Source organism: Chlorocebus sabaeus, chromosome 1 (assembly GCF_047675955.1).
Source record: "Chlorocebus sabaeus isolate Y175 chromosome 1, mChlSab1.0.hap1, whole genome shotgun sequence".
Classification (NCBI taxonomy): domain Eukaryota; kingdom Metazoa; phylum Chordata; class Mammalia; order Primates; family Cercopithecidae; genus Chlorocebus; species Chlorocebus sabaeus.
The window spans coordinates 121299637-121314847 of NC_132904.1; the positions used below are offsets into that span (position 1 = coordinate 121299637).

The 15211-nt window shown below is 49.1% G+C and overlaps 1 protein-coding gene across 3 annotated transcripts in view; it reads left to right on the forward strand.

The window, feature by feature from the left end:
- PKNOX2 (PBX/knotted 1 homeobox 2) overlaps positions 1-2973 on the forward strand; it is a 269332-nt gene extending 266359 nt beyond the window's left edge. For all 3 annotated transcript variants that reach the window (XM_008021384.3, XM_073022095.1, XM_008021385.3), the window contains one exon: positions 768-2973. In XM_008021384.3, the coding sequence (XP_008019575.1) occupies positions 768-994 (227 nt within the window). In that variant the 3' untranslated portion in view covers positions 995-2973. The remainder of the gene's footprint in view (positions 1-767) is intronic.
- The last annotated feature ends 12238 nt before the right edge of the window (positions 2974-15211 follow it).

Genomic DNA, 15211 nt, shown 5'->3' on the forward strand with positions numbered 1-15211 from the left:
AGTTCCTTAGCACCAGTCAGTATCTGCACAGCTCCTCGGGAGCCAGGGCCATCTATAAATACCAAGGCAGGCAGCTGGCTTGGGAACAGAGGCCAGGAAGAGCTGTTTTCCCAGCCTCTCCATCACACCCTCCATATACACTTTTCTAATTGCCAGTCGCCTAGTGCACAATGAATAATTCAATGAGCCAGACATTTTATAGCTTGGCACATGAAGATAGCTCTGCATGGGGAGTGGGGTGTAGGTGTGTGTGTGTGCACACACAACCTCATGCACACGTGTATGTGTATGGTTGCACACAGGTTCCTTTGTGCTAAGCCATCATCTTATGGGTTATGATGGGGGGAAAAAAAAGATTTAGGGGACTAGACCAACCTGGGAGAGAATCCCAACTCTGTCATCACTGACAATGTCATCTTGAGCTAATGACTTAACTGTCTGAGACCCTGTTTCCTCCTCTTTAGAATGGGGATAATAATACCTGCCTTACAGAATTGTTAGAAAGTCAAAAGTGGTCAATACATAAAGAAAATGCTCAGTGAATGGTGGCTGGGAGTGCTGCTTCCTGAGATGGGGCAGGAAGTAGCTGACGAGTGAATGGATGGGAGACTTCATACCAGGGCATTGTCCAGCTCAGACTTGGGCAGCCCTAGAAAGGAGAAGTTCACTGCTCTATGAGCCAGTCCATTACACCCTGTCCAACACAGAGGTGCTGGCCCTGACCGGCAGCCCCTGCCTCGTCCTGACCCTTGCTTTCTCTCACGCAGGTTCCATCAACTTGGACAACCTGCAGTCCCTGTCCTCAGACAATGCCACCATGGCCATGCAGCAGGCTATGATGGCTGCACATGATGACTCATTGGATGGGACAGAAGAAGAGGATGAGGATGAGATGGAAGAGGAGGAGGAGGAGGAGCTGGAGGAGGAGGTCGACGAGCTGCAGACGACGAATGTCAGCGACCTGGGCTTGGAACACAGTGACTCCCTGGAGTAGTCGGGCAGCCCAGATGGCACTGATCATCGAGCAGGAGAGGAGTGTCGCCGGGAGGCCTTCAGGGTGGGGGGGAAGGGGACGTGGGCAGGAAGCACCGAGGGAGTTGGGCCCTAGCTTCCCCAAATCAGTAGCTTGAAGAAAGGCAGAGGAGACACCTGTTCCTTCCCAACCACCGAGCTTCAACGAGGACCCCAGTCCCACTTCCCCGGAACTGCCGAGGACTCTGTTTGGCGGGGCCAGTCGAGCAGCCTGTATGGAAAGACAGCAGTGAGATCTGGACTCACCAAATCCCTGAGGACAGATGGCACCCATGGCCCCCACCCATGGAAGGACTTGAGTCGTTTACAAGCCCTGCACTGTGAGGCAGATTGGTGCTGTTCGCAGAGTGGGCCTTTGCTCCGGGGGCAGACTTAGAAGGAAGGGGAGAGACAAAGGGGGACTGAGTTTCATCCCCAGAAGGTTCTCAGCTCCTTTGACAGACATTCAAGGGCAGGAGGGAGCCCCAGAGCATAACCAGTGGCCAGAGGAGTGGGAGGGCCTGAGGCATCACATCTTGCAGATCAGAATGGGATAGAATCCACCGGGCTCATCCCTCCAAGGCCCTGTCTCTGCGCACAGCAACCATGGACATGGGAGAGAGGGATGGGAGCCACAGTCCCCGTCACTCTCTCCTGGAAACATTGTAAGCTGGTGGGCTCAACCTGTGGGAGGTTAAGAGGAGTCCCTTCTGGGTTGACTCCAAGAGCCAAGGAGATGGCAGACCCTGGGCTAGGAGCCATATCAAGGTGACTTTGAGGCCACAACTGTCCCTAGGTGGTCACAGAACTCAGCTCCTGTAACAACAGGACAATGGTGTTTTACCCTAGATGCTCCCACCCTCAGTGCTCCAAACCCTCCATAGACCTTCAGAGAAGGTGAAAACAGGTTATCTGGGAATCTTTCCACCCAGCGGGTCGCCACGGCCATCCTTCTGCTCCCAGGCTGGCTCCATCAGCCTCCAGCTTCCTTTCTTCATCCTGTCCTTCAGGGAAGGCAGAAGAAACATTGGAAGGCATCTAGTCCAGTGGGAAGCCAGGGGTTGGAGAAGGTGCTACATCCCCCTTCCCATCAATATCCAAAATGTGGGTGAGGGCCCAGAGAATGGCACCCAAGAGCCTGCGGGGGTGCCCACCCCACACACCCTGCTGTTCTAACCCTGCTGTCCACAGCCCTGGAGGAACTGGGGCCCCTGGAAGGAGAAGGAGGCTCTCCACTGTCCACCCTAACACATACCCACCCACCCACCTTCCAGACCCCCTTGGTTGGCACCCGCCTCCTGTTCCCTCTCACCCCATGGCTGTGAATGACAGGACTGGTCACATGTGTGTTTTCCATTGGGTTTAATTTAATGGACGTGCAGTTTCATTTGTAAATTGTGCATTAGCCATCTCCTTCAGTGGCAGGATGTGAGTGGCGACCTGGCTCAACTGGAGGGGACCCGCGGGGCTTCCCCTCTGGGGCTTCCCCTCCCCCACCTGGTTGGGGTAGAACAAAAGGATGGTCACTCTTTCGAGGTCTCCCTGAAATGAATGTATTTCTCCCCCAAAAGAGCTGATATTTAATGTTTTAATAGGGATTTTTGAGAAACAAATAACCTTATTTATAATCTGGGTGATCCAATCATTTTTTACTCCCTTTTGATGCCATACATAGAGGAAAGTCTAGCTTTTTTGGCGTGAGACTTTTGCAATGTGCAGTGGGATAAAATGCATTTCCTTTTCTGGTTCGTTTCTCTTGTTCACACACACACACACACCCCGTTCCACTCACCACCTGGACAGGTGTCCCCCAGCACGGGCACACTGGCACACAGGTGCCCACATCTCTTCCTCCCAGCCCCTCCACCTGCCTAATGTTATGCAACCTCCTTCTGATGTATCCACCAAACCAGTACTGAATGTGGCCGAGACGTTTTCAGTAAATCTTATTACCTACCGTAACCCTGGTGCACAATTCTCTTTCTGTGGTTGCTGTGGCAATCCTTTGCTCTTTTCATGGGACCCAAGGCCAGACAAAATTTGGAGGCCTCAGTATACACCTGACTACCCAGGGAAGGAGACAAGGTAGATGTGCGTCCTGCGTGAGCTCAGCTGCCCTGTCTGGGGAGGAAGAGCCAAGTTCGGCACACTTACCTTGTGTGTGGCCAGTTGTAAGGCAGAGCTAGGGAGAGAAGGCAAGGAAGCTCTGCACTGCCCTCTCCTGGCAGCTTCCCCGACGGCAGCGGAAGCTCGGAATCCGGTCCCTCATGTCCACCATACTCCACCTCCCTCAAAGGCTTCTGCCTTCCCGTTTCCATCCTCAGCCCACGAGGGATTTCTTTTTTTTTTTTTTTTTGAGACGGAGTCTACGGAGTCTCCTCTGTCCCCCAGGCTGGAGTGCAGTGGCCGGATCTCAGCTCACTGCAAGCTCCGCCTCCCGGGTTTATGCCATTCTCCTGCCTCAGTCTCCCGAGTAGCTGGGACTATAGGCGCCCGCCAACTCGCCCGGCTAGCTTTTTTGTATTTTTTAGTAGAGACGGGTTTTCACTGTGTTAGCCAGGATGGTCTCGATCTCCTGACCTCATGATCCGCCCGTCTCGGCCTCCCAAAGTGCTGGGATTACAAGATTTCATGATTGAAGCTGGTGCCACCATGGCCCCACACCTAACCTCAGTGCCCACTGTTTCCTGATCAGCAGGTAAAAGTCCCAGGCAGCGGGAGGGAGAGGCAGTCTTGGCTGCCGCCTTTCACCCTGGAGCTGTGTCCAGCGGGGAGCCTGCCCTTGAATCCCAGGGGTCAGCACCGTAATCCCCCAGGCAAGAAGAAACTCAGGGGCAGCTGATCTCCCCACAGAAGTGAGCGGTAGGCCTTCTTGTCACCTCCAGACGAGAGGGTACCTTCCTCAGTCACCCTTGCTGAGAGGTCTGGGGCATCTGTTTAGAAGCAGGAGGGAAGTGCCTTGTTCACATTCAGGAATTCTGGAGAGTCTGCACGTACTGGCAGATCGCCCCATGGCCAGGTGGAAGATAGGGAAGCCAGTGGTTGGTTACACAGGCAAAGTGGGCTCCGAGCAGCTCTGGTGGAGTTCCCTGCATCACTGCCCTCAGGAGCCCAACCTCCCTCCCCATCCTCACACCTGGAGAGAGTTCTGCAAACTCAGCAGAAACCCCGCCTCTCTGGGCAGAGGGAGAAAATCTTAAGAACTGCATGATCGGAACCTCACCTCCAGAGCTGGGAAGACAACAGTCCTTTAAGACAGTCGTTTCTAAGGAACACACTGTTGAAAGATATGCTACCAAAAAAAAAAAAAAAAAAAAAAATCCATGCCCAAATTAGCCTAACTGCATATTCTATTTTGCTAGTAGAGTTTCATCATACACATTATTATACTAAAGGCCCTGAAAAGTCCTACAGGAAAGAAACCTGTTTAACTTTGTTTCAGTTGTTCCCAGATTTGCTCCAACTCCCTTTTTTTCAAGTAATATCTATTCAAGTTATACCAATATTCCACAAAACACACTTTAAGGAACACTATTCTAAAGAATTTGCAGAGTAGCCTGTCCTACACTCTCCTCCCTAAGTTTTTCTCTCAAGTTCTACCAGCCATCTTTTCAACCACGCTGCCAACTGAAAGTGGGTTTTTTGGTGTTTGTTTGTTTGAGACAGAGTTTCGCTTTTGTTGCCCAGGTTGGAGTGCAATGGCACGATCTCGGCTCACCGCAACCCCTGCCTCCCAGGTTCAAGCGATGCTCCTGCCTCAGCCTCCCGAGTAGCTGGGATTACTGGCATGAACCAGCATGCCCGGCTAATTTTGTATTTTTAGTAGAGACGGGATTTCTCCATGTTAGTCAGGCTGGTCTCGAACTCCGGACCTCAGGTAATCCGCCTGCCTCAGCCTCCAAAAGTGTTGGGACTACAGGCATGAGCCACTGTGCCTGGACTTTTAAAATTATTATTATTATTTTATTTTTATTTATTTATTTTTGAGACAGGGTTTCACTCCCATCTCCCAGGCCAGAGTACCATGGCACAATCTCAGCTCAATGCAACCTCCACCTCCCAGGCTCAAGTGATTATCCTGCCTTGGCCTCCTGAGTAGCTGGGACTACTGACATGCACCACAAGGCCCAGCTAATTTTTTTGTTTTGTTTTTGCAGAGATGGAGTTTTGTCATGTTGCCCAGACTGGTCTCCAACTCCTGAGCTCAAGAGATCTGCGTGCCTCAGCATCCCACAGTGCTAAGGTTACTGGCATGAGCCACCAGTCCTGGCTGAAAGGGGTTTCTGAAATCACCTGAGATGTAGATAGTTGTGTTTTCAGGAGCCGACAACCTCTCTCTGTGCATGACCCAAATGCTACCCAACCCATAAAGACACGCCATAATCCCTGTGGAAATACGAGAGATGGATGATAGGGTGAGGGGTAGGGGAAGGTTTCCTTTACCCCAAAATAGAACTCTGATATCAGGGCTCTGGCAACGGCTCAGACTGACTTCTGCCCCCTACCCCCAACCCCTCAGGAAAGACCTTTCAAGTTCAGGGATCCTGCTCATGGGAGTTGGTGGCCAGAGCTCAACTTCCTTGATCCAGGATCCCCTCTCCTGCCTTGCATGGGGCCCCATGAGGGCAATGACCACCACACTGCAGCCTGCTCAATTCATTGCTGATGAGTCATTGATTATCTCTGCATGCTTTTCTCCAGCCCTGACTCTGTCCCAGGCACTGTTTTACAAGGATACACCTGCGGCTAACAAAGACCGAGTTCTTTACTTCGGGGAGTTTACATTCTACTAGAAACGACTGAGACTGGTCCAGGTGCGGTGGCTCACAGCTATAATCCTAACACTTTGGTTGTCTGAAGTGGAAGGATCACTGAGCCCAGGATTTTAAGACCAGTCTGGGAAACATAGCGAGACCCCTCCCCCCCCCCACAATATCAACTATTTTAAAATATATATACATGAGAAAAAAGAAAAAAATTGAGACTGAAAGAGTGCTCATAGCATCCCTGTAATGACTATAACTACGATCTCATCCTTAGCACAGAGATCTCAAACTTCATCATTCAGAGCTGCAGAGCAGGAAGCTTTCAGCTCCACTGCGAGGTTCAGTTTAAATTCGGTTTTCAGACCTGTTTTGAGCCATATATATATATTTTTAAATTATGTACCAACATTTCAAAGTTAAAAGGTTAAACATTAAAAAATCAGATTCCTGGCTTCTCCTGAAAAATCAGACAATCGGGCAACTTGGGACCTATATATTCCCACTCGGCCATGATTGAGTGTAGTTGAATTAACTGCTGCCCCCTAAGGCACGTTCTCCATGTCATCAGGACATTTGCAGCCCCTGTGCTCTCCCCAGCACTGAGGCTGAGGGTTCATTGCCCATTTACTATTGGCTGTCACTATTTGGGTGACTGGTGGCTTAGTTATGCTTCACCCGTGCCCTTTTTTTTTTTTTTTTACTCCCTCTCACTGCAATATCTAAGTGGTTATTTTTAAGAAGGGAAATATTCATCTCCACTAATTACTCCATAAAGAGTAAGAAGGGCTGGGTGCAGTGGCTCACGCCTGTAATCCCAGCACTTAGGGAGGCTGAGGTGGGTAGATCATGAGGTCAGGAGTTCGAGACCAGTCTGACCAACATGGTGAAACCCCATCTCTACTAAAAATACAAAAATTAGCCGGGCATGGAGGCACATGCCTGTAATCCCAGCTACTTGGGAAACTGAGGCAGGAGAATCGCTTGAATCTGGGAGGCGGAAGTTGCAGTGAGCCAAGATGGCACTGTTGCACTCCGGCCTGGGCGACGGGGCAAGACCCCATCTCAAAAAAAAAAAAGAGTAAGAAAACAAGATAGTCCAAGAGCGACAGCCCTGCCTTTGGTACAAAATATTGGAGAGAAGATATTTGTTTGTGGGCATAAAGATACTCCTACCTTTCACTGCAAAGTATACCTGTGTCTTGTATCCAGATATCTTCACTCCACATTTTCTGCCTACCTTGCCTCCCCAGGCAACAGTGAGGCTCGGGGCATAAACATCATCAGGGTTGCTTGTTATAGATACAATGTAGGTTCCACAACCGGTGTTTGCCTCAGATAGCTAGTCAAGACGCTCAGATGTGGAGGAACATCGCTCTCAGAAAACAGTTTTCAATTGTTGGCTGGGCATGGTGGCTCAGGCCAGCACTTTGGGAAGCTGAGGCAGGCAGATCACTTGAGATCAGGAGTTTGAGACCAGCCTGGCCAACACGGTGAAACCCTGTCTCTACTAAAAATGCAAAAATTACTCAGATGTGGTGGCACGCACCTTTAGTCCCAGCTACTTGGGAGGCTGGGGCATGAGAATCGTTGAACCTGGGAGGCGGAGGTTGCAGTGAGCCGAAATAGCGCCACTGCACTCCAGTCGGGGCAACAGATTGAGACTCTGTCTCAAAAATAAAATTTTTTTTAAAAAGAAAATAATTTTCAATTGTCGTTTCAAGCTCCTTGCTTTATAGCTGCTCCTTTAACTTCCTTTAGCCAGATAGGCTACCACCCTCAAGCCAGTGATTCATTCCATACTAATTCCCAGGTGCCCGCTATGTGCCTGGTATCCTACGAGGGACAAAGGATGATGAACTTTGCAGAGCATCACAGACCAAGGGACCGAGCACCAAGGACTGACAGAATGGCGGTCACCTCACACACTGCATTTCCACTTTGGCACCTTATTTCCATCCCACAGAGGAGGCAGATTTTATTAAACCACTTTCTAGTGTATCTTATACTTTCTATTTCTCAGTCTCTCTCTGGGCCAATCTCATTTAGCCCCTTTGCAAATTAAATGCATCTCATTAAATCGAACCCATTTAGGACAATGCCCTTCAGGTGTGTGCATCTTAGTACATCTTTCATTTTAAGACAAGTGTTTGATTTATTTTTCATCTCATTACGCTCTTTAAAATTATGTGCATCTCATTACACTCAACGCACTGAGACAACTTATTTCTGGTATAGACATTACACCCAGTATTATCAGGCAAGAATATGATTTTTTTTCATTTCATTACAAGCCTTACAATTTATGTACATCTCATTACAATCAGCCATTTAAGACAATTCCCTTCAGTTATGTGTATCTCATTATACCTTTTCATTTTCACATGTTTTTCATCTTATTATTCAGAGAATCTACTACAGGTGTGTATACCTCACATCCACCTGTTATTTCTGTGCATTTCTAGGTTCTAGAAATTCTAGCTGTTTCCACTGATGTGTTGCAAAATTTTTATTCTACCAAATTCATTTAAAGCCAGCTCTGCCCATCTGTGGACCTCCCCTGACCCCTTTGCACAGGAAAACACTGGGCTCCCCTGGATGTAGTTGAGATTCGGCCCGTAACTTTCCCTTACACACAGGGACCATCGAAAGCAACTTCCTTCACTTGCATATTGAGGGGATTAGAGGAGATGGCACTAGGAGCCCCTTTGGTTGATAGTACATGAAGCTCTAGTCCTGTGGATGACAGTTTAGCAGCTTCTCAGCTTCTCCTGAGAATGCAGCTGCTCTCTTTGGAAGTCACCCACCCTGCTGGAGAAGCTGACATTGACATCACTGGCCAGCTTCCAGCAGCCAGACAGCTTCACACGTCTTGCTTCCTTTTCGACTGGATAACACTGAATCATGTGGGGACACATTTTGGAAGGAGGTGAAATATTAAATAACTGCTCTGTTATAGTGGAATCTTCCCCACCTCCAAACCCAATGGTGTCTTCGTCTCTCCTCCAACCCCTAACCCAGGGATTCTCAGCTGGTGTGCACTTTAGAATTGCTGAGCAAGCTTTAGTTGCAGGTGCCCAAGTTCTATTCTCCATCTACTGAATCAGAAACTCACAGGGTGGGGCACAGGTAGGTGCACTGTTAACAGCACCCCAGAGATTCTCAAACTGATTCCACGAAAGGACCAACAGTGAGTCGCTCTAAGCGGAAAACACCTGATGCTTTCAGCATTGCTTGTCTCCGCTGAATTGGCATCTTAACAAGAATCCAAGCCTATAGTTAAAAATAAAAAAATCATTTCTCAGCCCTGAAAAGGGTACTGTGGGTCAGTAAACCCACTCACCCACGCCATATAGGAGCCCACGGAACATTAAATTGTCATCTCTTGGCCAGGCACAGCGGGTCACACCTGTAATCCCAGCACTCTGGGAAGCCGAGGCAGGGGGACTGCTTGAGCCCAGGAGTTTGAGACCAGCCTAGGGGACATAGTGAGACCGCCTACCATCTCTGCAAAAATAAAAATATATATATATAGCCAGGCATGGTGGCCCGTGCCTGTAGTCCTAGCTACCCAGGAGGCTGAGGTGAGAGGACTGCTTGAGCCCGGGAGGTTGAGGCTGCAGTGAGCCATGATCATGCCATTGCACTACAGCCTGGATGACAGAGCAAAACCCTGTCTCAAAAAAAAAAAAAAAAAAAAGTCATTTCTCTTTACCTTACACTGCCCACTGCCTCCCAGGGCAAAGGCCAAATTGTTACACAGAGCCAACTGATCCCTGCAACTTCCACCCAGTGATCTGAGTTCTGCCTTCTGCAGACAGTGGGAATAGGTAGGAACCCTCTAGACTGCATATTTATGGTCTTCAGGGCTTATGTAATTTGTGGGAGCAGCAGTTTAGGAGATCTACAGGGCCTTTCTCCAACCTCTTCAACTAAGCCTCATGTTCCCACCTGTCTCGCCCATCTATAAAGCACCGGAGGCTTCCCTGAGCATGTCTGCGGTGGTCTGTGTGTTTTTCTTCTGTGAACCCACCCATCTCTTTGCCGGTGGAAACAGAGTCTGTTCTCTAAGCTCAAAAATAAATGTGACTTTTCACTATCCCTCCTCCACCCCTTCCCTTGAATGAACCTACTGAGGAACCAGAATACACTCCCACTCTTGCCTCTTCACTTTGTCTTCTTGTCCGGATGTACTTGGAGGCTGCTAGTTCCAGAATCCGCAAGTACCAGGGCTCCCTGGGCTACCACTAAGCAGGATTTAATGAGGATAAAGGGTAGGTGTAAAGCCAGTTTTAGGCCGGGCATGGTGGCTCATGCCTGTAATCCCAGCACTTTGGAAGGCCGAGACTGGCGGATCACTTGAGGTCAGGAGTTCGAAACCAGCCTGGCCAACATGATGAAACCCCGTCTCTCTACTAAAAATATTTTTAAAATCAGCAGGGCGTGATGGCGAGCAGCTGTGATCCCACTTAAGAGGCTGAGGCAGGAGAATCACTTGAACCCAGGAGGCGGAGGTTGCAGTGAGCCTAGATCACGCCACTGCACTCCAGCCTGGGTGACAAGCAAAACTCCAAAACTCCATCTCAGGGAAAAAAAAAAAAAAAAAAAAAAAAAACTGTTTTAGGGGAACAGGCTGTACCTGTCTTGTTTTGATTTTGTTTTCAGGTCTTTTGTGCCTGTTGGATTGAAAAAATGGTCACATCCCCAAGGCTAAAGAGGCAACAGAACCAGCCCTTACTCTATGGTTTTTGAAGTTTACTAGGAAAAAATAAAAGTCACACTTCATTGAGCATTTACCACATATGCCAGACACTAAAGATTATTTAAAACAACTATGGGAGAATTACTAGCGTTATTAATATTAGTATTCCCATTTTTTAAATGAGGAAACCAAGGCTCAGAGAAATTAAGTATTTTTCTAAAAAATTATTTAGCTTAATATGTATCTAGAGCTGGATTTGAACTCAAGGCACAAAGCCCACGCTCCTTTTAGGAGATAAGCTGCCTCCCCAATCGTTGGCTGACCCAGGCTGGCCTTTGGAGTCAAGGAGAGAGGCCCCCTCTTTCCTCAAATCCCAAGAGGTGCTTGTATCCCTGCACCTGCCTATGCCTTTCTCCTCCAAGGTCCCGGATGAAACAGCATCCAGGGATGTGGGCTTCAAACCCCAGCCTGCTTCTCTCACAGCAGAGCGCCTACTCTGTCACCCACCAGCTCCTGACTTGACCATCTGCATTTCGGGGAGAAGGAGCAGGACTCATGTCATCTGAACTTAAGAAATTGCTCTTCATACTATTCAAGTAGCACTGCTATGGGAGGGGGTCAAGAAGCAAGTCACGGAGGAGACGCTGCTGCCGGGATAAAGGAGGGGTCATGGCACGGCCTTCGGCACTGTTGGCGATGGTTGTGCAGGTGTGTTTTCGAGATTGGTGTGTGTCAGGAAATGTTAAGTCCCAATGACCTGTTGGTGATGACAACTGATATCCAAACCTTCTCTCCTGACCTGTGCAGCTGATTCCTTTCCTTCTTGTTTGGAAGGCAAGGACAGGTTCTCAGTCTTGACTGCTGAGAGTAAGGGCAAAACAGGTTGGGAAGATGGAAGAAGAAAGACAAAGGGAAGGAAGTTAATTCCTGAGAGACAGGCGTAGAATGGGTCCCCAGGCAAGAGTCGGGGGAGTCAACAGAGAGCACAGGACAAGCCAGAAATCTTGGGGTGTTGTCAGATCAGGCAACACTTTGGCAGGAAAAGACAAAACGACCCTGTTGAAGGAGGAGAGAGAAGAGGCAGAAGTGGAAATGCCCTGGACTGGAATAGAGACACCGGCCTCCCTGTAACTTGCTTCTTTGGTTCTGTGATTCATTTTCCTGTTCTCTGGGAGGCTGGGAGTGGAAGAAGAGTGAGAAGCAGGATACAGAGGTAGAGAAAAGAGAAAGGGAGAAAGAGAGAAACTAGATGTGCACGTGTCTCTGGGGTTTTTCAGACAAAGCTATTATCAAAATGCCAACCAGCTCCTGCCTGGCTGATTTGCATATTCCATGCTGTGCTCTTTGAAGCAAGATGAATATGCATGAGGGCTCGGGCGGGGTGCAGAGCTGCTGGGCTGTGGGCTAAGGTGGCTCATTGTTCTTTTAGAAGAAAGGCTTTAGTAAGAAGCCAAAGCACCTTCCCAGCAAGCAGAGTGGCCTCGGCTTCCCTTCCCCGATGAAGGGAAGAGAGCAAACCTCAGGCTCAGACGGAAACCCTAACGACCATTCTCTCATCCTCTCAAGGAAATAAATAATCAGGTGCCATCAAGAATGCAAGTATCTCTTCTCCAAGAGTAGCATTTAATTACTCTCCTCACCACGCATACTAATTATGCAGGCTGACTGGGTGATGATAGTCACCTCTCCTGGCTTCCCTGGAAACCAGGCTGCCACTCCCCCATTTCTTGCTTCTGCTGCAAAGAAAGCTAGGCGTCCTGGGGTGCTTTTTGCCTTTGACCTCTGGTGAGACCCCTAAACCTCTCAGTGACCGGGCTGTGGTGGGAGTGCCTGGGACATAGTGGGTGCTCAAAAGAGGCTTGGGCATGGACTTGGTGAAGTCCATTAAGACTTGGGTTATCATTAACCGTAAGACACCTGGAGGACCAGGTCTTCTCATTAACAGTCTCCATCCCTTCTTCACTGACCACCAGTGGAAGATAGTCATTCTCCAGATATTAGTACAGCGAGTATGAAATGGGTTTATTTAACTTTAAAAATCCAATTTGTCCCACAGACTTAGGGTCACAAAATGCTCCCTTTGGGTTTTCTTTCTGAAGGATCACATTGGTCTCCTGAAGTAGAGATGAAAGGATAGGGACTGTTGGAATATTCCATTTGAAAAATAGTTTTTCCTGCATGATCATTTGTTTCAATTACACATAAATAAAGGCTGGCCTCTGGCACCACGGTGGAGTTTTCTTTTTTGTTTTTGTTTGAGATGGAGTCTCACTCTGTCGCCAGGCTGGAGTGCAGTGGCATAATCTCGGCTCACTGCAACCTCCGCCTCCCAGGTTCATGCCATTCTCCTGCCTCAGCGTCCCGAGCAGCTGGGACTACAGGCACCCGCCACCACGCCCAGCTAATTTTTTGTATTTTTAGTAGAAACGGGGGTTCACCGTGTTAGCCAGGATGGTCTCGATAGCCTGACCTCATGATCTACCCGCCTCAGCCTCCCAAAGTGCTGCGATTACAGGCGTGAGCCACTGTGCCTGGCCTTTTTTTTTTTTTGAGACAGAGTCTTACTCTGTTGCCCAGGCTGGAGTGCAGTGGCACAATTTCAGCTCACTGCAACCTCTGCCTCCTGGGTTCAAGCGATTCGCCTGCCTTAGCCTCCCGAGTAGCTGGGACTACAGGTGTGCACCATCACAGCCGGCTAATTTTTTGTATTTTTAGTAGAGAGGGGGCTTCACCATGTTGGCCAGGCTGGTCTCAAACTCCTGACCTCAGGTTATCTGCCCACCTCGTCCTCCCAAAGTGCTGGAATTGCAGGCGTGAGCCACCGTGCCCAGCCCTATGGTGGAGTTTTCTTACCAGAACTTGACCAGACTAGGCCTAGCAAAATCCTTCAATTGATGGGAACATACCTCATTTATAGGCTGTATTTGCCAGACAGACCTCTGACTTACCTAGGAGGGCTCCCTGCAGACCTTGGCTCTCCAATACACTTTGCTGAGTGCGGACGTCCTAGACGGGACTTGAGTTTTGCAGTCAAGACTGACTGGGGCCCGAAAATCAGTTAATTCTTGAGACTCTTCCCTGAGGTTTCCACAATCCAGAAAGGCCAGAAGAGGGAAAAGCCGAGGGAAGACAATTGGGTTCACCTGATAATCACACTATCCACAAATTCCCTAGGTTCAGCATTGAAGAGTCAAGGATTCAGCAACTCCGAAAACCCAGGGCAGAGCTTCTCCAGTCCTTGATGAAAATACCAGGTGCAGGGAGATTTAGCTTGATATGTAGTAGAGCTGCATTTGAACTCAAGGCACAAAACCCAGGCTCCTTTTAGGAGAAGAGCTGCCTCCCTTTTAAAGGGAGACCTTGTTAAAATGCAAATTCTGACTCAGTAGGCCTGGGGTGGGGCCTGAGATTTTGCATTTCTAACAAGCTTCTAAGTGTGGTCAGTGCTGCTGGCCTGGAAAGCACACTTTGAGTAGGAAGGACACAGGGCAGGGCAATGCACAACCATGAGGAATTGATTTCATATTCCCCTTAAACTCCAGATAGGACAAACAAGAGAGAAAACAGGAGCCACTGTTCCTCGCCTGCCCTGCTCACCTCCTCCTAGCCTGAGCGTATCCCTGACACTCGAGATTTATTTTTAACTGCCAGCAGCTTTGATTAGCTTGTCACAGCCGCTTCAGACACCTGCTGGCAGGATAAATTGGGGGAAAGGAGTGGCTGACCCAGATCTGACAAATCAAGGCAGGAAGAAAAGCTCTCGGGAATTTGCCGCTTCCCCTTTGCTGAGGCTGGTGAAAAACCCCATCACCGGCAGAGTGCTAAACTTGCTAATGACCTCACACCACTAGTGACCCTGGGCATGTTCAGCCTCAGCACCAGTGAATTGCAGAACTGAATCCACGCCCTTTTGTCACAGAACTAGTGGTCACTTCCATGCAGCTGTGGCAGCCAGGGCTCTATCTATGCAGAAGCTCTGCTCTGGGCAGATGCCTGGATTAGAGCTTTACTCATTGTAGCAGTTTTCCCGGTGGGATAAGTCCCCGTCACCCCAAGCTGAGATTGCTAGTGTTCTGCTTCTAGAAAAGCAGAGGCCCAGCTGGGTGTGGTGACCCACGCCTGTAATCCCAGCACTTTGGGAAGTCGAGGAGGGCAGATCACCTGCGGTCGGGAGTTGGAGACCAGCCAGACCAACATGTAGAAACCCCATCTCTACTAAAAATACAAAATTAACCAGGTGTAGTGGTGCATGCCTGTAATCCCAGCTACTCGGGAGGCTGAGGCAGGAGAATTGCTTGAACCTGGGAGGTGGAGTTTGTGGCGAGCTGAGATTGCGCCACCTGAGATTGCACTCCAGCCTGAGCAACAAGAGCGAAACTTCATCTCAAAAAAAAAAAAAAAAAAACAGACAGACAAGAAAAGCAGAGGCCCAGGAAGGGAGGCAGGGCACTGGGAGTGACTTCTGTGTCCCCTAGATGGATTCCGTGGCCTTCTGTGGAGCTGTTGATGTGACAAAGTATGGCTTTCTCTGTGGCATGCTTAGTTCAAGCAGACACTAAACTGGGAATAAATGAAGTCGCACTGGATAAGAAACCTAAATGCCAGCCTGACTCTCCCACTTCCTACACGGCCTTGGGCCAGCTACTGAACATCTCTGCTGCTTGGTTTCCTCCTCTGCAAAATCAGGATCATACTAGTACCTGTTTACACATGGGGTGCCATGATGTGTGCTAAT